The 22,335-nt window shown below is 36.0% G+C and overlaps 1 protein-coding gene across 1 annotated transcript in view; it reads left to right on the plus strand.

The window, feature by feature from the left end:
- ITGA4 (integrin subunit alpha 4) overlaps positions 1 to 22,335 on the plus strand; it is a gene marked incomplete at its 5' end in the record, with an annotated part of 82,925 nt that overhangs the window by 37,033 nt on the left and 23,557 nt on the right. Inside the window, 6 exons of the mRNA XM_082841518.1 lie at positions 1,036 to 1,126; positions 1,735 to 1,780; positions 2,159 to 2,313; positions 5,447 to 5,601; positions 15,586 to 15,735; positions 22,095 to 22,171. Coding sequence (XP_082697644.1) covers positions 1,036 to 1,126; positions 1,735 to 1,780; positions 2,159 to 2,313; positions 5,447 to 5,601; positions 15,586 to 15,735; positions 22,095 to 22,171 — 674 coding nt within the window. The remainder of the gene's footprint in view (positions 1 to 1,035; positions 1,127 to 1,734; positions 1,781 to 2,158; positions 2,314 to 5,446; positions 5,602 to 15,585; positions 15,736 to 22,094; positions 22,172 to 22,335) is intronic.

Consider the following 22,335-nt stretch of genomic DNA (forward strand, 5'->3'; position numbering starts at 1 on the left):
AATAACTCTTTGAAACCATTTTGTTTTTCATAAGTAAGAGTTCTGGTTCACTTCCATTCTAGCTTGTATTTAACCTATTAAAGACATTCTCTCTGCATTTCATCAAATTTATGTTCTGAGGTAATACCCATAGTATTCCAGATGAGGCCATTTGGATTTGGTTAACTGTGTCTTGCCCTATGGCTAAAGCCCCATGTTCCATGGAGATTGCACAGGGAGAGCAAAGACTCATGTGATACCCTGTGTTCCTTTTAGTGCAGAGAGTAAGATGAGAAAGTTCCCTGATCTAACTCTGACTTTACTTTCACATTTTGAAAAATCAGGGCATTTCATTGCATAGAAAAAAGCTACATACATGTGCGGAGAAGAGAAGTTTTTCCAAAGGTACTCTTAGGGAAACATTAGCTAATACTGTTATTTTTGATTAGGCAAAAATAGGTAAATTGTTCTCTGTATAACATGAAAGATATATACTTGTCTAGTACAGAATACTGATTCTCTTAGAATGGACAACCCTGATACTTATAAATCAGTATCTGGACATGAAATTAAACACATGGGATAGGAAGCACATATCAGACTTGAGTTGTCCTTGTCAAATACTAGGAAGCAATCTGGCTAAATGAGGTGGTTATTATAAACCTAAGTAGTAGGCTCCACTAAGTGATCATAGATGTCTTATTTTCTTATTATTTGTTTGATTACTCATGTTGCTCAAGGAAATAAACGCAGAGCCTGAAGAAAGACTGGGGAGAGAGTGTCAGGACTGTTCTAGGAGATCTTTACTACGTAATTTTCCCTTTGCTCACAAAGTAAAGAAAGTGATTTTTTTCTTGTCACAAAATTGATGTCAACTTCCCACTTCAAGCTGGAAACTACTCTTTCTCTTAGACACATGTAGTTGACTTAACTACAATGCATTTGTTAATAATGTGCCAGGGCATGTACCAGGACTCATTATTTAACTAAATCATTGTTTCTCTGGGATATTACATGTTCAAATCCTGTTTCCCACTCAACTTTACTATTTTTCAGAGAATTGAAGGGCGTCAAATCAGCAAATCATTAAGTATGTTTGGACAGTCTATATCTGGACAAATTGATGCAGATAATAATGGATATGTAGGTGAGTATAAAATTTACCATATTTTATAGATTGAAATGAACTCTGTTGTGGATGCTGCTTTATTGTGAAGTACATAAAACTGGTAGAGAAAAGTTCTAATTTACTAATGAGTTTTTTCCTTCATTTTTAAAGCTCTTTGGAATTCAAGGATGGGTCAGAAATAATCAAGTAATTCCTGAGCTTTAAACTGTTAGTTACTTAACACTTTATTCCTTGTTCCGGAAAAAATTAAAAGCATTCATGAAAATAAGTCAAACACACAATGATGAAAAGAAAGAGGGGTTTCTTTGGTCATTTAAAAAGAGATTTCTGGGTGAATGTTTATAGTCCAAAAATTGAATCTTGTTTCAGCAAGGCTGTCTTTATATCATATGTTTATATCCTAATGTTTATATTTATACTGTAAAGGGATGAATGCCATTGTAAATGAGCAGGTTCAGGCATATGTGAAATGAATCTTAAGATGTAAGCATACCTCTTCTAATTAATTTTCTGTAAATAGTGTTTTGATATAGTCGAAAGGTGATATGTAGTTAAGTATTTACGGCTGAAAATAATTCTCTTTGACTAATGATGATCATTAATCTGTGTTGTTTTTTATCCTCCAGATGTAGCAGTTGGTGCTTTTCGGTCTGATTCTGCTGTGCTGCTAAGGTAAGGTTGATACATTTCACTGCTTAATGACAGTTGGGCTTAATTTAAATGATGGGAGGCAGTTTTTAAAATCAGCAGGGTGGTGACCTCATAACACTCCTTTTGATACTCTGAAATTTAATTATTGAACTTTAGGATATTTTTCCCACCTTACCTAGATATATACATAAATCATCAAAGTCAATATTTTTAGAAGTTTAAATGAAAATTTCTTTTGATTCATACATGGAAATGTAATTGGGTATATATATATACACATATTATTAAACAGTTTCATGAAATTACTTGATCAGTGGAAACTGACAAAACAAATGTTAACTGTCATCTTAAGGAAAAATAATTCTGCAATTAATATTGCTAATTTTATTTCCTTCTTAGGGCGAGACCTGTAGTGATTGTCGAAGCTTCTTTAAACCATCCTGAGTCAGTAAATAGAACAAATTTTAACTGTATTGAAAATGAATTGCCTTCTGTGTGCATGGATCTAACACTCTGTTTCTCATATAAGGGCAAAGAGGTTCCAGGTTATATCGGTAAGGGTGCCCTTAACAAATTAATGCCTGATAGAATGTGCGCTTCCCTCATAAATCTCTTGGTCATCTTTCGAGCTCTCTCTGTATTTCACCATGGAGGGGATTTTAGGGCAGGAGAGAGCAGCCACCTGATAACCTTTCGTCTTCATCTTCCGGATTCTCGCTTTGTTCTAACCAATGAGTTGGACACATTAAGGCTCTAGTTGTTTAGAGATTATGGCAGGAAATAGAGCAAGAGTATCACTTGCTATGTCATTTAAGGTAAACTAATTGAGCTTAATCTGTAAGATCTCTTTGGAATAAAAAGAACATCACCACAGCTCCTCCTGTTTTATGAGGCTCACTGAAGTCTTGAGCTGGCTTAAGTTGGAGACCTGAGAGGGGGAAGATTCTTTTTTTCTTATTCTATCCTCTTTGAGTAATTGAAGAAGCTTATCTGGAGTCTAGACCCTGATTCTAATTTCCATAAATAACACACATCTCTTAAGGATTTACTATGACTATCGGCTCCTGAGAGCCATGCCCATTTGCCTGTACATAGGCAACTCTCAGTGATCTGCTCTGGAGAAAGTATCTTTGATATGGCTCATCCAACATTGTGGTTAATCTCAAATCACGTATATGTGACTTCATAATCATTACATTTTTTTCTAGCAGGTTAATGTTCCTAATTATGTTATATTTAAGCTAATATTAGAATAACTACTAATGAAACTAGCCCATGGTAGAAGAGAAGCATAACGGAGTTTACCATTTGGACATTAATAATTCATATATTTCCTGAGCTCCGCAAGGCCTATCAAGAGTTGTTTGTTCCCATGACCCTGCCGGGTGTCATCTAAACATCATGAAGGGTAGCAGATACTGATTGAACCAAGCTATAGATATGTAGCAGAGGCCTCAGTCTGAATTAGCCTGTAATAAGAAGTAGAGAATGAGCCTGGTATTTCTATTTTAGATCAGATTCATTTTTTTAAAATTTTAATTTTATTGGAGTATAGTTGATTTACAATGTTGTATTAGTTTCAGGTGTACAGCAAAATGATTCAGTTACACATATATGTATATTCATTCTTTTTTAGATTCTTTTCTTACAGATATCATAGATAAGATTCATTTTTAATGGTACTCTGCAGAAGTCCTCATTAAAGATGCAGTGATAGGCCAGTGGGCAAAACCTTCATCTGGTTATTGATTGAAGAAGTAGCAGTTGGAGAGCATGACCCTAGTAACACAGTGACACAGACCAAGCTGATGATTATCTGAGAGACACATGTTAAATAGAGAGAACTATTTCCCTTTATGGAAAATCAGTATTTGTCGTACTACCGATTCCATTGTGACCAAATATTTCTTTAAATGATTGAAAACAAATATATGAAAATCATAAATAATCATAGCATTGTTACAAAACATGCTTTATAGTTGTCATAAAATGACTCCTTGGGAGAAATAATTCACATAGTAAGCATATTTAATAAAACCAGGACATTTTGCCACTTACTGTGAATGGATTTTTATTTCCCTTGTTTCATGTGCTCTTGTCTGAGCTCAGAGTGATGAATTTGTAGATGACTATTTCAGTTGCAACTCTATCTCGGAGGCATTGAACCTCAGTTATAGTAATTTTGAAGCCAATTGATTTGGACTTTATTTTCTAAATAAAAGGAAGGTTGAAAGATTTATTTGACGTTTGTAGGAATGATGTAGGTTTTATACTTATGTTTCCTTGAAGTAGATAAAATCCTTCCAGAAGAGTAAGATACTCCTAAAATGTAAATGAACACTTGAGGAATAATATAAATTATTTTAAATATCACTTACGAATTATTTCTCCTATATAATGAATGATCTCTCAGTGGACTACTAGATGTAGCTTGTTTTGCAAAGAAGGCTTTTATTTTTCAGTTTTTTAAATTGAGGTATAACTGACGAACAACATTATATTAGTTTCAGGTATAAAACATGAGATGATTCAATATTTGTGTGTATTGTAAAATAATCACTAAAATAAGTCTAGTTAACATCCATCGTCATACATAGTTGTAAATATTTTTTTCCTGTGATAAGAAATTTTAAGATCTACTCTCTTAGCACCTTTCAAGTGTGCAATACGGTATGATTAACTGTTGTCACCATGCTGTACATTACATCCCCATGACTTTTTTTGTAGCTAGAACTTTGTACCTTTTGATCCCGTCCCCCATCCCCCACCCCTCACCTCTGACAACCACCAGTCTGACAAAGAACCCTTTTATATTCAAGAAATAGCTCTTTCTTTCTTGGTAAGATCGGTCTTGGAATTTTTTTTGGTTGTTGTAAATTTTCCTTAATTTTTTGGTTATTGAAGATCTTCTTTAGCACATCATTTACCATGTCAGATTTGAAATAAGTTCTTACCAAACTGCCAGAATATTTATTGAGAGAATGTCTGTATATATTTGTTTATTTTTGCATAAATCAACACTGGAAGATCCAACCAGAAACCAATAAAAACAAGGAAGGGAAATAATCAGGGTCTAGGGCTGGAAAGGAGATGTCTGTGAGTCAGCTGTTTATGTAGGTTTGACTTTTAAACCATGTGTTCACTTCACGTTAAAAAAAAAAAAAAATCCAAAGAAAAATAGCAACCCCTCAAATTGGAAACAAATGGAAATAAATGAACCCAACCATATATGAAATTAGTTCTGTAACCACACAAGATAAAATCATTACAAGTGACATTTGGGTGCCTGTACTTCCTCAGTCAGACGTCCTATGGACAAAAGGACTCGAAGAAATCTGAAACTTTACTTGAGACTTTTATTATTAGTAACAGCTTTGGTAGTGTAGCTGTGAAATGTTTATATGTAGGAGGATTAAGCAAATAACTAAAGATGTTAATTTTAAAAGTAGAAACCTAGAGAAAAGTTTATAATTCTTTTTTTTAATTTATAAAAATAATTTTTGAAATGTGTATTTTAAGTTGTTCCCTCTTTCATATTTCAGGTTAGTTTTTAGAAAGTTATTTAATGAAGATAATTTAATGTATTTCCAGTATTCTATATAACTTTGACTATTATCACTTTAAAAATAACAAAACAAATGCCTTCAGATAATTATACTAATTGCAATTCTCTCTACATTTTTGCAGTTTTGTTTTATAACATGAGCCTGGATGTGAACCGAAAGGCAGAGTCTCCATCGAGATTTTACTTTTCTTCCAATGGAACTTCTGATGTGATTACAGGAAGCATAAAAGTATCAAGCAGAGTGGCTAACTGTAAAACACATCAAGCATTTATGCGGGTAACGTAAACTTGTTTTTATTAACAGATACGTAAACGTCAACATTATCAATACGCTTAAATCTTCTTGCATTGGTATCTTTTATAAAACACGGTGAAAAGCAAGTATTACTTGAACTAGCTGATCTATTGTTCCAGCGTCAAAATGTTAGAGGATCCTGTGACAGATCTAGATAATTCAAACTCTACTTTTTGCTTCTTCTTTATTTCACATTTATCACATTTTACCGCGTCACTGTTTTTTAAAGATTTGCCTTTTCCTCTTCACAATTGCTATTGTCCCTCTCTGTTTATGCACTTGCCTAAAAATGTAAATGTCGAGTAGCTCTGCTGAGCCCCAGATCTATTCCTGGTAGATAATGGAGGGTGGGGGGAGGCAGGGAAGTTGGTTTATTTTTCATGTGACTTTAAGAAGCAGAATCCAACGTGACTGCTTTTGGATCGTGCCTTTGTCTCTATGCCAGCATTGTCGGTGATGTCAGTGGGAACTTGCACAGTTGTAGCGTGATGGGGATCATCTGTGGGCCAGGATGATGCTTCTCATGATGGTTTGGGGTATATCCTGCCAAAGCACAGCCAGTTTCATGTTTCTTTTATTAAAACACTCATTCCCAAACTGATCATCACGTTCCTTGCATTGATCACATTTTATCGTATGAAGCGGTGCCAGGTCTTTTTCATTAGGGAATGGTGTACTTCAACAGAAAAACTACTGTCACAAAAAAGCCAAACTATTCCCAGGAGCCTTTTCTGGGATTTCAAATAGTAGCCTCAGCTTAGAACTTAATTTTTCCTTAGATACTTATTCCAAGCAAATGCAAACAAGCATCAGGACTATTAAATGCTAACAGCAATAATCCCTGTGCTATTTCCTCATTTCCCTTAACAGTTTTTATTGTCGTACTAGAGTAAAGCTATTAGATGGTTGAGAGCCAAAAGTGTAGAATGATATTAGTGCAACCATCATTGATGTGGTGGGGATTAAAGAGGGTTTTTTCTTTTTAATTCTGCATAGTTGATTTTACTCAGGTTAATCAATTTTAGAGCCTAACATTGAGACCATTTTAAAGGGCAATAAAAGGACCAGCATCAGGCATTGACAGACATTGTGTTGAATCTGTATAAATGGCAGCAAATTGATCTGATTTATTTAGTCCCGTTTCTTGACATTGTTCCTATGACTAAGGGTTCATCAAAATTGTGCACTTTCTTCAGAATAGATTTGTACCAGAAATGACAATTTAGCAGAGGTTTCTGTGTTAGTTGCATATATACTTGTCACTACCATGGTAACACAACAAAAGCAGGTTACAGCCATGACTTTGGGCCATACTGTCAATGTCAAAAAAAAAAGCACTTAGCTCTGGGATTGGTACATAGAGGGACTGTTTTTGAAAAACTGATTGTTTCTTCCAATATTGTTTTTTCCTTCCTAACTTACCTTGCTTTTGTTTGGGACATTTTAAAACTCATACATAGAAAGGCAAAAGGCTACTCCAACACTCTCCCTTGCAACAAATCCAAAGGCAGGTGTAAGAACCACAGAAACAGCTGCCCTAATCTTGAGTTTTGTCAAGAACCCCTAGCTGTTACTTAGGAGGAGATGAAAATATAATGAGTGCATTTCCCACCCCCACCAGCATGGTACCCGAGGCTTTCGGAAACATTAACCGGATTGTTCCTTTGCTCTGTAAAGCGCGTCCGGTGTCAGGAGTGTTAATATACATGTGCATTCTACCTCAGCACCCCTTACAGTGAAATAAGGTGACACTTGTTAATTATGTGCTCAGGGCCACAGCCCCTACCTCTCAGAGGACTCCCTGCCTGCTGGTTGGGCATGCTTTCTTTGCATAGCTCCTGTTGGCTGTACCAATTAAGTTCCACTTCTTCCAGTTAATAGATACTGAGTACCTATGTAGTGTCAGGTTCCGTTTGAGACACTTATACAGGTCAGTGACTGAAACAAAAAGATTACCACCCTCACAGAGTTTATAGTCTAGTGTGGTGAGATAAACAACGGCACAAAATGTAACAATACACAATAGTAACAAATAGTAACACAATAGTAACAAAATGTAATAGCACAATAGTAACAAAATGTAAATTTTATAGTATTTTAGAGCAGCAGACCCCAACCTTTTAGGCACCAGGGACCGGTTTCATGGAAGACAGTTTTTCCACTGGGGCGGGGGGGATGGTTCAGGAGGTAGTGTGAGCGATGGGGAGCGATGGGGAGCGGCAGATGAAGCTTCGCTCGCTCGCCCCTCACTCACCTCCTGCTGTGCAGCCCAGTTCCTAACAGGCCACAGACCGGTACCGGTCCATGGCCCGGGGATTGGGAACCCCTGTTTTAGAGGATTATATGGGTGATGGAAAAAGGAAAGGAGGGCAGAGCACAGGAAATTATAGGGTGCTGGGGAAGGAGTGAAGAATGCAATTTTAAATAGGGTGGGCAGCGTGGGCCTCATTCAGAAGGTGACATCTGAGCAAAGACTTCAAGGAAGCTAAGAAGTTACCATGTAGATGTCTGGGGCAGTGGTCCGCAACTTTAGCATGCAATAGCATTACCTGGGGGGCTTGTTGAAACACAGATTGCTGGGCCCCACCTAGAGTTCTTGATTCAGTATGTCTTCAACAAGGCCTGAGAATTTGCTTTTCTACAAAGTCCCCAGGTGATGCTGACGCTGCCAGCTTGAGAGCTGTACTTTGAGAACCCCTGATCCAGGAGGAGAACATTACTGAAAGAAGAGCTAGGTAAAAAAGCATCAGGAAAAGAATGAGCCTGGTTGTTTTAGGAAACCATGAGGAGGCAAGGATGGCTGGAAGAGTGAGCAAGGGGGAGAGCAGTAGAAAAAGAGTCAGATTGCATAAGACCCTGTGACTTTTTCTCCAAGTGACATGGGGATCTATTGTAGAGTTTGGGGCAGATAATTGACATGATCTGACTGAGTAATAAAAAGGAATACTCTGACTGCTATGTTGAGACTACACAGTAGGCGACCACAGGTTGACACAGGAAGAAGAGGACACTGCAATAAGCCAGGTGAGAGTTGGTGGCTCCAACGAAGGTGGTAGCAGTGGATCTGCTGAGAAGTAGTAGAAGACAGATTCTACAAAATTTACTGACAGACTGGATGTCTAGCATTTGAGAAAGAAAGGCTCCAAGACGACTCCAAAGTCATTAGCCCAAGCAACTAGAAGAATACAGTTTTCATCAATAGGGCAAGGGAAACAACTTTTGGGTGTAAAATGTTGGAGTTCAGTTGTGGACCTGCGGAGCTGGAGAGACCTATTTTACTTTTAAGTGTAAACAGCAATTAATCATTTGTATTGTATATACTCATCTGGAATTGGAGAGGGGCATGGAACTGGAAATCTAACAATGCATCTTTGGCATATGAATGGGCTTGAAAGTCATGTGAGGTGGCTGAGATCATCACAGGAGGAGAAAAGAGCTAAGGTCTGCACTCTGGACCCTACAACATGAAGTGGTTAGAGAGAAGAGAAGGCTTACAAGGGAGATGAGAAGGACTAACCAGTAAGGAAGAAAAACAGGAGCTGTGGCATCCCGGAAGTGAAGTGAATAAAGCAGGGCAAGGAGAAAGGCGTGACAGTGTTTTCAGTGCTTTCCTCTTAGTTGAAGAAGATGAAGGCTAAGAACTCACCATTGGGTTTAGCAATGTAGAAGCTATTGGTGATCATGACAACAGCAGTTCAGAGGAAAAGGAGGAGAGGAATTGGAGACAGGGTGTAGCTTATTCTTTCACAGATTTTTGTTCCAAGGGGAGCTAAAGAAAAGGGGTGGGGAGTCAGTAGCTGACAAGAGAAGTGGAGAGACTTTTTGTTTCTTTTAAGATGGGAGGAATAGCATGCTTTTATGCTGATGGGTGTGTTCCAATAGAGTAAATGAGATAGATAAGAGGAAAGAATCGTCAGTGCAAAGAGGGCAAAAAGGGTGGGATTAATTGTACAGATGAAAGGATTGATTCTAGATAGCACATGCATAGTTCATTTGTTTATTTGCTTGCAGATGCTGGGCAGATGTGGTTGAGAGGACTGGAAGTTCTCTTCTGATTGCTTTAATATTATCCGCGAAGTAAGAAGCAAAGGCATTAGCTTCCATCGGAATGGGAGAAGTGGTGTTTAGAGTTCGGGAAGAAGACGTGAAGTAGTCTTCTAGGAGAGTGGGACAGTGAGAAAGTACAGTATGGTCCTGAGATGGAGTTAGGCTCTAAGTTGCATCAGAAAGTGAGACGAGTCAGTATGGTTGTGGTTTTTTCCAGTCATGTTCAACCTTACAGGTGGGGGTAGATGAAGAGTTACAATCAGCCATGGTTGTGGTCTGCCAATAGAGTGAAGCAAAGAAGGAACGCACGAGAGAGCCGAGGAGTATGCGAGGGAGTGGTTATATTTTTGGTCATGAAGATTAAGCAGGGTAAGGAGAGGAGAGAGGACAGCAAGCGGGTGTGTGAGGGGCAGGGGAACAAAGTTGAATTGGAGGTCCCAGTGGGAGCAGCACATTGTTGGACTTGAGTATTAAAGAGAATGAGCCAGAAAGGTTTCATCAGTATGACAACATGTTAGAGCCATTGGGGACCTGAAGGTGAGAAAAAGAACTGAATTTTATTTTTATTCTTGCTCACAACCCCTTGATGATCTCCCATAAATGAAAGTCTTTAAACCTACTTATATTTTTAAAAACCCATCACAGTCTTTGATAGTAGAGAATTTGGCTATTTTAGAAAATCCACATCCTCTCATAAAACTTGGCTTTTATTAAGTCCTTCTCTTTTAATCACACATTCTCTAGTTTCATGTATTGGATCTTCTTGGAATATAGGAGACATTGTTAGCAATCTAATAAGTATCACATCACTAGCATATGCATTTGCTGGTATGTTATTTTTCTGAGACTATGTGGTCATTTACCTGGTTGGTAAGCACATCAGTTTTCTCACGTCTGCTTCATCTACTCATAATTAAAACGGGTATTACATAAGACTGTTTTATGTGGACGGTCAAAATGTATTCCTCAGAAAATAAGGCAGAAATTATTTTTTTCCTTATAGAACTCCATTTTTTGGTGGTTTTTAATTATGCCAAGCTTTACTTTTTACTGTTAGAGCCTTACAATTATTAGAGGTTATGAAAGGAGAATCTAGAATTTAGAGTTGGGAGTTAATAAAAGGTTTCTATGGTAGAAGGCAAATGGTTAATTTTTTAGGCCTTATAGTGTTTTATCTATTGAAATTCTGTTCTCTTGGACCTCGCTTTTCCCTTTATGAAAATGTTTCCCCATCCATGTAAGCATATGAAAATGAATCTTTGTTATCTTCAAAGGTACAACTTGATTAGGTCTTAGAGATTTCTTAGGACAAGATTTTAGGACAAAGGATAATTTTGAGGCTGTTTTGATTTAGAGAAACCCATTCAACAATTGGCAGCAATATTTAGAAATGTTGGAGCAGCCATGGTAGTGAGACTTACCTTCAGGTTTTTAGAGATATTTCTTGATTGATCTTGATGGAATCTCTGCATCAAAATACTCTCTGATGTTTGAGAAGAAAACAAACATTCCCTTCCTGTCTACAGCATTCCATAAAATCTAGAAATATTTAGCTTAGTCATTGGGCCAGGAATGCCTGTCTCTACTGGTATCTGAGATCCAGTGAGTTCAGTGGCCTTAGTATGTTGTATAATAGTCACGAAATCAACCTGCCTATGTATTTAGTAGATTAGTTTATTCTTTCTTTCCTTTGGTTTCTCTAAATTCTGGATTTTGGACTTCTGAAATAAAGGAATTTTATTTTGTTATCTAAGTCTTAGGTAACTTATAAAACCCATCATTTTCAGTAATAACTTCAAAAAGTGAACACGTATTTGATTACTAAATATATGTATTTGTATTTTATTTGCTTATATTTTTAAGCTATACAAACACATAGTTTAATGAAGTACCATTTGCTCCAAAGTAGTTATATTTTAACCACTGTGGACCAATCCATATATGCATGCATTTCTGCTGAAAATCTAAATACAGACCAACTATATAACTATACTGATATTATGGTAACCTAGAAGATGATTGATTGTTCCAACATATATTAATTCTTTGTTAGATTACAAGGTCTTTGAAGACAGGATATTATCTTTTCCATGTTTGTTTTCTTCTTAGAGCTAGCACAACTCATTACATAAGGCCCCCAATCAATCAATATTTAATAAATTTATAGATGATGTGTTCTCAGAGCTTTTTAAAGAATTCTGTGAGGGAAAATCTGTAATGTTCTATTCGTGTGATGGTGAGGGCACCTGTCGTGGGGGTGTTGTCTTTTCTCAGGAAGTTGTAGTCCCAGATGTTTGACAGTTCACCCTCTGAAACATACTTACTAGATAAAATGGTTATAATTACACGGGGCCTTGCTAGCTCAGATTCCAATCTATGCCTCAGTCTTAACCTTCTCCCACCCCAACCCATTCCCCACATTGGCACCAGAGGGGCATTTCAAAAACACAAATCTGATCACATTCCTTCTTAAAATTCTTCTATGTAAGAATTTTCCCATGCCCTTTCAAGTGTAGGTTAGGTGGCCCTCCCTCTTCTGTACTTGTGTCTGCATGTATCAGAATGCTCACCCCTCCACCCCATGTGTGGATTTATGGGTTTTAAAGTGTAATGTAGGCACCGGCTTTCAGTTTTGTATCCCTAGATCCTGTCTTCTACAGAGTAGACCCATGAATAGATATTTTCACATGTTTATTTATACCTCAACATCATTGTTCATTAAGTAATATTTTATAAATATTTCTGGCTCCACCCTTTAAATAAATTCCCTCACTACATAAACACAATAGGATGACGTGGGCCTACAGCTCAGTTCTCAAGCTGGCCATAATAAAAATTTCTGTGAAAGTCAGACAAGAAGGCAGACTTTGTGTAATTTCAGGCATGTGCTAATTTGCATGCTTGTGGGTGCCCTGTTTTATGTAATTGTCCATAAAAATGTGGCATGGAATCTTCATTATTTTTAATATAGATAGCACATGCCATCCAAATTAAAAATTTTAAGCAAATCTACTTTTTCCTCCTGTATATTAATTAGTCACCTTAAGAATTTTTGATATTATAGCTTTTATCCTTAGGTGGAGCTGTTAAAGTTAAATAAGTGTGAATATCTGTCAAATACAGTTCTTGCAAGAGTGCACGTACATTTTATATATTGTGAGAAGGGCGTAATTAATAGCAAATTAGGATAATGAAAGTAATATACACCAGATGTAGAGAAGACCTTGTGGAAAATTAGTATGAATTAGATAACATGTGATGTGGTCAAAGCAAGCTTGTTGAGAAGAATTAAAGCAGTGGACATGTGGAGGGACAGTCAGTGGCTGTCTAGCTCCTACACCTAGGGAATAATTTAATCAAGTTTGCTATTGTAATACTCAGGGCTTCAAGCTGTTCCATTTTCACAAGTTGATAACTTGGGATTTGGACCTTGATTTGCAGCATTCCTATATGGTCAAGGTTTCGAGTTGAGATGATCACTTACCAAGTAATCTAATAAAAACATCTCCATGTGTGAGAATGGAAAAGCCATGAGAGATCTTGAGTACTCTGAGTCATGCTACACATCTTCCAGGTACCACTTAATTAATACAAGTCTAATAGTTGTATTAGTAGAAAACGTAGCTCATTTTCTATTTAGTGTTCACTGGTTGGCAATAGACTAATTTTCTTTTTTCTTATTCCTGCCAAATAGTCACCAGAATTTATTATAAGAAATTGAACTTCTGTAATTCCTTGGTTGGCTTATATAGCTACATTTTTACAGTAATATGCACATAATAATTATAATATTTAACATCTATGGAGACCTTAATACGTACCAGGCATTGTACTAAGTGTTTTACATACGTTATGTCATTGAATCCTCACAATAAGGATTAATAGTTCCATTTGACAGATAATAATAGTTCCATTAGACAGATAGTAATAGTTCCATAGACAGATTATGTAATTTGTCCAAGGTTACATGTAGATAACAAGTGAAGGACCTGAGGTTTGAACCCCAGTACTCTACCTTCAGACCACTTGCTTTTAACCAATTTATATATATATATATATATTTATCTAATTTATATATAATGTTGTAAATGATGAGAAGAAACAATTACATACTTTTTTATAATTACATAAAAGACATAGGATAGATGTAGTCTTATGTGAAATGTCATCTTTATTAACTTCATTGATTTTTATCAAAAGTTACTATAGGCATAAATAGCATAGCAGTAATCTGTATGATAGGTATTTTTTTCTATTCAGTAGGGATTGTTAATTTATGAGCTTTGGAAATCTGCTTTTAGGCAGAAATGTTTAAGCTATATTCCAACTCTGAATTGTCTAGATAAATAGAAATCCACTGACATTATTCAGTAGGAGGTCTGTCAATTACAGTGTCATGGATCTACTAAGGAACTCACTAAGTGTAAATATAAACCTCATAAATATAAAGCTCAATTATGGTTAAAATTAATATGTCTAGTCCCAATGAAAACACTTGAGTTTCTTTAGTGGGACTTTGATGAATCTATTTTTTTTTTTAAATCAGAAGAAATGTAAATTGAAACGGGCATATGAAACGTAGAGTCAAGCCAAGCTTTACATTTAAATTGTTAGTGTGAAAGACAAAGTGTGTGACCAATTCTTTGAATATCTTCTGAGTATAGTAACAATTATAATACCAAGAAAAAGAAAAACTGCATAGTTCCTGTGTAGGTGGACTGTATCTGCTGATGTGAGCTTCTCTCTCAAATCCTGATATAATATCTACTTTTAATTTTTGTTGTGCATAAGCTACTTGTTCTATAGATTTGCCATCAACATGTCTTATTTCGTGCAGTTTAAATTGTCAACTGAATTCTGTTATAAATCCTCATGGATTACTTTATAGTGGAATCTTATTTGCCCATCCTCTTAGATAGGGAGAAAAATAAATGAGTCTGCTTTGTTCAATATATTTTGAAAATCTCATATCTGTATAGGCAGGGCTGCTCTGAGAAGCGCTTTCTGAGAGATGCCATGTTTTTTATCTTACTTGACTTCCATTTTTTTTTTTTTCCACAGACTTGGGATTCTAGAACACCTTTACTCTTTAGGGAAGTGTTTTCTTAATGGAATGCCAAACTACTTCAAAGTTATTTTCTTGTCAGTTATTTTAGTGTTTGTGCATGTTTATGTTAGCAAATAATTTTGATAGTAATGTTGTATATTCCCATTTAATGAAGGGGCTATTGAATAATCAAATGAAAAGATGAAATAAATTTTAAGTTCATGGGAAAATGTTTTTAAAAGAGAGAAAAATAATGCCTGCATGTAGAAATAAAGATTAAAATATATGAATTGACAACCAGTGGAATAAACTCAAGAGTCATTTCTTGGGGGGCAGAAGACAATAAATTTTAAAAACCTAATCACTCAAAGACTTTTTGACTACATATAAAGAAGATTAAGAATGATAAATGCTGTGTAAAAAATTAGTAAGATATTAAACTTAAAAGAGTGTCATACAGAGCAGAATGGATTCCAAATGGGTTGTATCATTGATAAATAAATCCAAGAACTCTTTCTTTGTAAAGTGTAAAAGCACAATAAATGTAGAAAAACTGTAACAACTAATAAGAAAATTGTATGCATAGAAAATAGCATTGAAGAAAATACGCCAAAATGTAGACCTGCATAACTATTATTGGATAGTTACGGTTTTTCATTTTTAATACATTTTTTCTTTTTCCTAATAAATGTGATTGCTTTTGTAATGTGTGAAAATAGTTCAATTTTTTAACAATTTAGCTTAAAAGGAAAGGATTTTCTGACTTCCATATATTGTGTTTGACCTTATGCAGGAAAGGAGGGACTTTATATATATTTTTTATTTAGATGCTTATTTTTGTTATTAATTCATATGGCTTTCAATTTCTTTAGAAAGATGTACGGGACATCCTCACCCCAATTCAGATTGAAGCCGCTTACCACCTGGGGCATCATGTCATCAGTAAACGAAGTACAGAGGAATTCCCACCACTTCAGCCAATTCTTCAGCAGAAGAAAGAAAAAGACATCATTGCAAAAACAGTAGGAAATTTTTCCTTTATTTGAAACATCATGTGACACATAACTGAAGAAATTTTTTTGAAATAGTACATAGTTCTGAGGAAATGAACTCCCTCTAAATTTCTTTAAAATTATAATGTTTTTATAAAAAAGATTTATGGTATGTCTTTTCCATTTTTCTTTATTTTTTATATTCCCTTTAGGATATTGAACTGAATACTTTTAAATATGCATTTAGTCATAACAGTGGTTTCCCATATGCATAAAATGTTAATTTTCTCTCCTTGATGCCTTGCCAGTGAAGAAAATATATTTCCAGAGAGCACTCCTAATGGAAGTGAGTTGCATTCATGAGTTATTCAGCATCGTCATGTGTGTTCAGCTTATCTTTCTCATTTTCTGTCTCCTTCTTTTTCAGTTTGTCTCCCTCTCAGTCACCCTACCCACAGATTCACTCATGTCTTGTTAGTCAGATTTTACTCATTTATAAACGTGTATCTATGTTACACAACAGTTTCTCTTTTTAACTTAACTGTATGTGCATTTTGAGATGGATCCTGCATTCTAAACAGTGAACAGCTTTTTAAAATGTATCCCTGAAGTGATGAAAGGGAAAAACCTACAACCAAGATTACTCTACCCAGCAAGGATCTCATTCAGATTTGATGGAGAAATTTAAAACTTTACACAAAAGCAAAAGCTAAGAGAATTCATTGCCACCAAACCCACTTTACAGCAAATGCTAAAGGAACTTCTCTAGGCAGGAAACACACAGAAGGAAAAGACCTACAAAAACAAACCCAAAACAATTAAGAAGATGGTAATAGGAACATACATATCAATAATTACCTTAAATGTAAATGGATTAAATGCTCCAACCAAAAGACAGAGACTGGCTGAATGGATACCAAAAAAAGCCCCGTGTACATGCTGTCTACAAGAGACCCACTTCAGACCTAGGGACACATACAGAGTGAAAGTGAGGGGATGGAAAAAGGTATTCCATGCAAATGGAAACCAAAAGAAAGCTGGAGTAGCAATTCTCATATCAGGCAAAATAGACTTTAAAATAAAGACTGTTACGAGAGACAAAGAAGGACACTACACAATGATCAAGGGATCAATCCAAGAAGAAGATGTAACAATTGTAAATATTTATGCACCCAACATAGGAGCACCTCAATACAGAAGGCAAATGCTAACAGCCATAAAAGGGGAAATCGACAGTAACACATTCATAGTAGGGGACTTTAACACCCCCCTTTCACCAATGGACAGATCATCCAAAATGAAAATAAATAAGAAAACACAAACTTTAAATGATACATTAAACAGGATGGACTTAATTGATATTTATAGGACATTCCATCCAAAAACAACAGAATACACTTTCCTAAGTGCTCGTGGAACATTCTCCAAGATAGATCACATCTTGGGTCACAAATCAAGCCTTGGTAAATTTAAGAAACTTGAAATCATATCAAGTATATTTTCCGACCACAATGCTATGAGACTAGATATCAATTACAGGAAAAATTCTGTAAAAAATACAAACACATGGAGGCTAAACAATACACTAATAATCAAGAGATCACTGAAGAAATCAAAGAGGAAATCAATACCTAGAAGCAAATGACAATTAAAACATGAAGACCCAAAACCTATGGGATGCAGCAAAAGCACTTCTAAGAGGGAAGTATATAGCAATACAAAATCCTACCTCAGGAAACAAGAAACATCTCAAATAAACAACCTAACCTTACACCTAAAGCAATTAGAGAAAGAAGAAAAAAACCCAAGGTTAGCAGAAGGAAAGAAATCATAAAGATGAGATCAGAAATAAATGGAAAAGAAAAGAAGGAAACAGTAGCAAAGATCAATAAAACTAACAGCTGGTTCTTTGAGAACATAAGCAAAATTGATAAACCATTAGCCAGACTCATCAAGAAAAAAAGGGAGAAGACTCAAATCACTAGAATTAGAAATGAAAAAGAAGTAACAACTGACACTGCAAAAATACAAAGGATCATGAGAAATTACTACAAGCAACTATATGCCAATAAAATGGACAACCTGGAGGAAATGGACAAATTCTCAGAAAAGCAGAACCTTCTGAGACTGACCCAGGAAGAAATAGAAAATAGAAACAGACCAATCACAAGCACTGAAATTGAGACTATGATTTAAAATCTTCCAACAAACAAAAGCCCAGGACCAGATGGCTTCACAGGCAAATTCTATCAAACATTTAGAGAAGAGCTAACACCTATACTTCTCAAACTCTTCCAAAATGTAGCAGAGGAAGGAACACTCCCAAACTCATTCTGTGAGGCCACCCTGATACCAAAACCAGACAAAGATGTCACAGAGAAGGAAAACTATAGGCCAATATCACGGATGAACATAGATGCAAAAAAACCTCAACAAAATACCAGGAAACAGAATCCAGCAGCACATTAAAAGGATCATACAGCATGATCAAATGGGGTTTATCCCAGGAAAGCAAGGATTCTTCAATATACGCAAATCAATCAATGTGATAAACCATATTAACAAATTGAAGGAGAAAAACCATACGATCATCCCAGTAGATGCAGAAAAAGCTTTTGACAAAATTCAGCACACATTTATGATAAAAACCCTCCAGAAAGTAGGCGTAGAGAGAACTTACCTCAACATAATAAAGGCCATATTTGACAAACCCACAGCGAACATCATTCTCAATGGTGAAACACTGAAAGCATTTCCTCTAAGATCAGGAACAAGACAAGGGTGCCCACTCTCACCACTGTTATTCAACATAGTTTTGGAAGTTGAGCCACAGCAATCAGAGATCAAAAAGAAATGAAAGGAATCCAAATCAGAAAAGAAGATGCAAAACTGTCACTTTTTGCAGATGACATGAGACTATACATAGAGAATCCTAAAGATGCTACCAGAAAACTACTAGAGCTAATCAATGAATTTGGTAAAGTAGCAGGATACAAAATTAATGCACAGAAATCTCTTGCATTCCTGTACACTAATGATGAAAAATCTGAAAGAGAAATTAAGGAAACACTCCCATTTACCATTGCAACAAAAGAATAAAATACCTAGGAGTAAACCTACCTACGGAGACAAAGGACCTGTATGCAGAAAACTGTAAGACACTGATGAAAGAAATTAAAGATGATACAAACAGATGGGAAGATATACCATGTTCTTGGATTGGAAGAATCAACATTGTGCAAATGACTCTACTACCCAAAGCAATCTACAGATTCAGTGCAATCCCTATCAAACTACCAATGGCGTTTTTCACAAAAATAGAACAAAAAATTTCACAATTTGTATGGAAACACAAAAGACCCTGAATAGCCAAAGCAATCTTGAGAAAGAAAAATGGAGCTGGAAGACTCAGACTCCCAGACTTCATACTATACTACAAAGCTACAGTAATAAAGACAGTATGGTACTGGCACAAAAACAGAAATATAGGTTAATGGAACAGGATAGAAGGCCCAGAGATAAACCCATGCACATATGGTCACCTTATTTTTGATAAAGGAGGCAAGAATATACAGTGGAGAAAAGACAGCCTCTTCAATAAGTGGTGCTGGGAAAACTGGACAGCTACATGTAAAAGAATGAAATTAGAACACTCCCTAACACCATACACAAAAATAAACTCAAAATGGATTAAAGACCTAAATGTAAGGCCAGACACTTTCAAACTCTTAGAGGAAAACATAGGCAGAACACTGTATGACATAAATCACAGCAAGGTCCTTTTTGACCCACCTCCTAGAGAAATGGAAATAAAAACAAAAATAAACAAATGGGACCTAATGAAACTTAAAAGCTTTTGCACAGCAAAGGAAACCATAAGCAAGACCAAAAGACAACCCTCAGAATGGGAGAAAATATTTGCAAATGAAGCAACTGACAAAGGATTGATCTCCAAAATTTACAAGCAGCTCATGCAGCCCAATATCAAAAAGGGAAACAACCCAATCCAAGAATGGGCAGAAGACCTAAACAGACATTTCTCCAAAGAAGATATACAGACTGCCAACACACACATGAAAGGATGCTCAACATCACTAATCATTAGAGAAATGCAAATCAAAACTACGATCAGGTATCACCTCACACCGGTCAGAATGGCCATCATCAAAAAATCTACAAACAATAAATGCTGGAGAGGGTGTGGAGAAAAGGGAACCCTCATGCACTGTTGGTGGGAATGTAAATTGATAGAGCCACTATGGAGAACAGTATGGAGGTTCCTTAAAAAACTGAAAATAGAACTACCATATGACCCAGCATTCCCACTACTGGGCAAATACCCTGAGAAAACCATAATTCAAAAAGAGTCATGTACCACAGTGTTCATTGCAGCTCTATTGACAATAGCCAGGACATGGAAGCAACCTAAGTGTCCATCAACGGATGAATGGATAAAGAAGATGTGGCATATATATACAATGGAATATTACTCAGCCATAAAAAGAAACGAAATTGATTTATTTGTAGTGAGGTGGATGGACCTAGACACTGTCATACAGCGTGAAGTAAGTTAGAAAGAGAAAAACAAATACCGTATGCTAACACATATATGTGGAATCAAAAAAAAAAAAAGGTCATGAAGAACCTAGGGGCAAGACGGGAATAAAGACGCAGACCTACCAGAGAATGGACTTGAGGATATGGGGAGGGGGAAGGGTAAGCTGTGACAAAGTGAGAAAATGGCATATACATATATACACTAGCAAATGTAAAACAGATAGCTAGTGGGAAGCAGCCACATAGCACAGGGAGATCAGCTCTGTGCTTTGTGACCACCTAGAGGGGTGGGATAGGGAGGGTGGGAGGAAGGGTGATGCAAGAGGGAAGAGATATGGGGACATATGTATATGTATAACTGATTCACTTTTTTATAAAGCAGAAACTGACACACCATTGTAAAGCAATTATACTCTAATGATGATTTTTTAAAAAAATTTAAAATAAATAAAATGTATCCCAAAATATATCAGTTTCACTCACTGTGTGTTTATTCCCAGGAGTCCAGTTGTTCAGACTTTTACTGTCCAACAACACAAAGACAGAGTCAACAGGATGTTTGGGGCCATGGTTAAAGCATTCATTAAAACATTCAGTAATGGCACACAGAATGCAAAAGATGAAAGGGACATTTAAAGGTCCTGTTCATATCCTGTCCAGATAAAATTGCCCCTAAGTCGCTTTAACATATTTGAGCTTACAGTCAGCACTGTCTGGTCTACAATACTAGATCAAATGAAGATAATAAATTAAGAGCAAAGTCTTTCTATAGCCTTGTATGAAAATATTTATGGAAGTCGGTTTTTTTCACTCTTCTGTTGAACTTCAGTTTTCAATATCAACTACTTTTAAATGTCTTTAATAATGAACCTCTCAATATTGTAAAGTACATAAGCCCAAACCTTAGCAATTTGTAGTTATATTAGAATGAGCTACAAATGAGCTACATTTTGATTCTTCAAGCCACCTGCTTTACGAATAAGAGAAGTAGAAAAAAATTATATTAATAATCTAGAGAACTATTTACACTTTGCCGCTGCTCCCGCTGGTATAGGCAGTCTCTGGTCTGACGTGCCATTTGACAACGCTCTACCCACTTCACATTTCATGTGCCTGGCTCCTTCTCTGACTTTCTAGATTTCTTTCTTTTCTGCATCTCTCCCTCTCTCACTGTTCCTCTCAGCTTCCTTTCTTTTTGTATCTCTCTATTTTTCCTTTGTCCAGCTTATACCTCAGGGCTTCCTGTGTACCTTGCAGTGTCTCTGGGTCCTATTAAAATACTCAGAATTAAATAAATTCTGGAACCTGTTGATAAACTATCATTTATTTTTATTCACTGTATCCTCAAAGTAAAATTTCTACATTTTAGTATTTTCAACCAATATAAAATCACTGTTCTGCCATCTGTGAAAATTAAGTGTCATGCGTATACATAATAGGCGGGATCAAACGGCGGCACCAGAAAATCGAGAGGGACTCAACGAAGAAAATCTTGGCAGCACAGGTTCTAAACATTTACAGAGGTTACTACCACAGTCTGATTAAACTTCTTTTTATACAACTATTATGAAAGAAGGAAGTTATTTCTTTCGCTTAACAAACTTAGGCTTTAAATTTACCTATTGAAAGAACGTGGTTCCTTTAGCCCTGGAATTGTCATCTGAACCTACTGCTACTCAAATCGAACTCTTCAAAAGGTATAAAGGAATTATTCATTTGCTATATTAATTTTATTTTTTCATGTGTCATAGATATTTTATCCTTTAAAAAACATAGAAATATACCTACTGATTCGAACTAAGATAAAAAGTACTGTCATATTTTATTTCCAGATAAACTTTGCAAGATTTTGTGCGCATGAAAACTGTTCTGCTGATTTACAGGTTTCTGCAAAAATTGGATTTTTGAGGTGAGTGTAGTTGGCTCTCTGCTTACTTATCAGGATGGGGTAATTGGTGTGTGCATGTGGGTTCTAAAGAGCAAAGGACTAAGATCTAATCCTTGGGGGTTAGCAGCATTTAAAGACCTGGAAAAGAACAGCAGTCTCATTCTGCTGAAAGAGACTAAGTGTTC

Source organism: Leucopleurus acutus (assembly GCF_964270905.1).
Source record: "Leucopleurus acutus genome assembly, chromosome: 6".
NCBI lineage: Eukaryota > Metazoa > Chordata > Mammalia > Artiodactyla > Delphinidae > Leucopleurus > Leucopleurus acutus.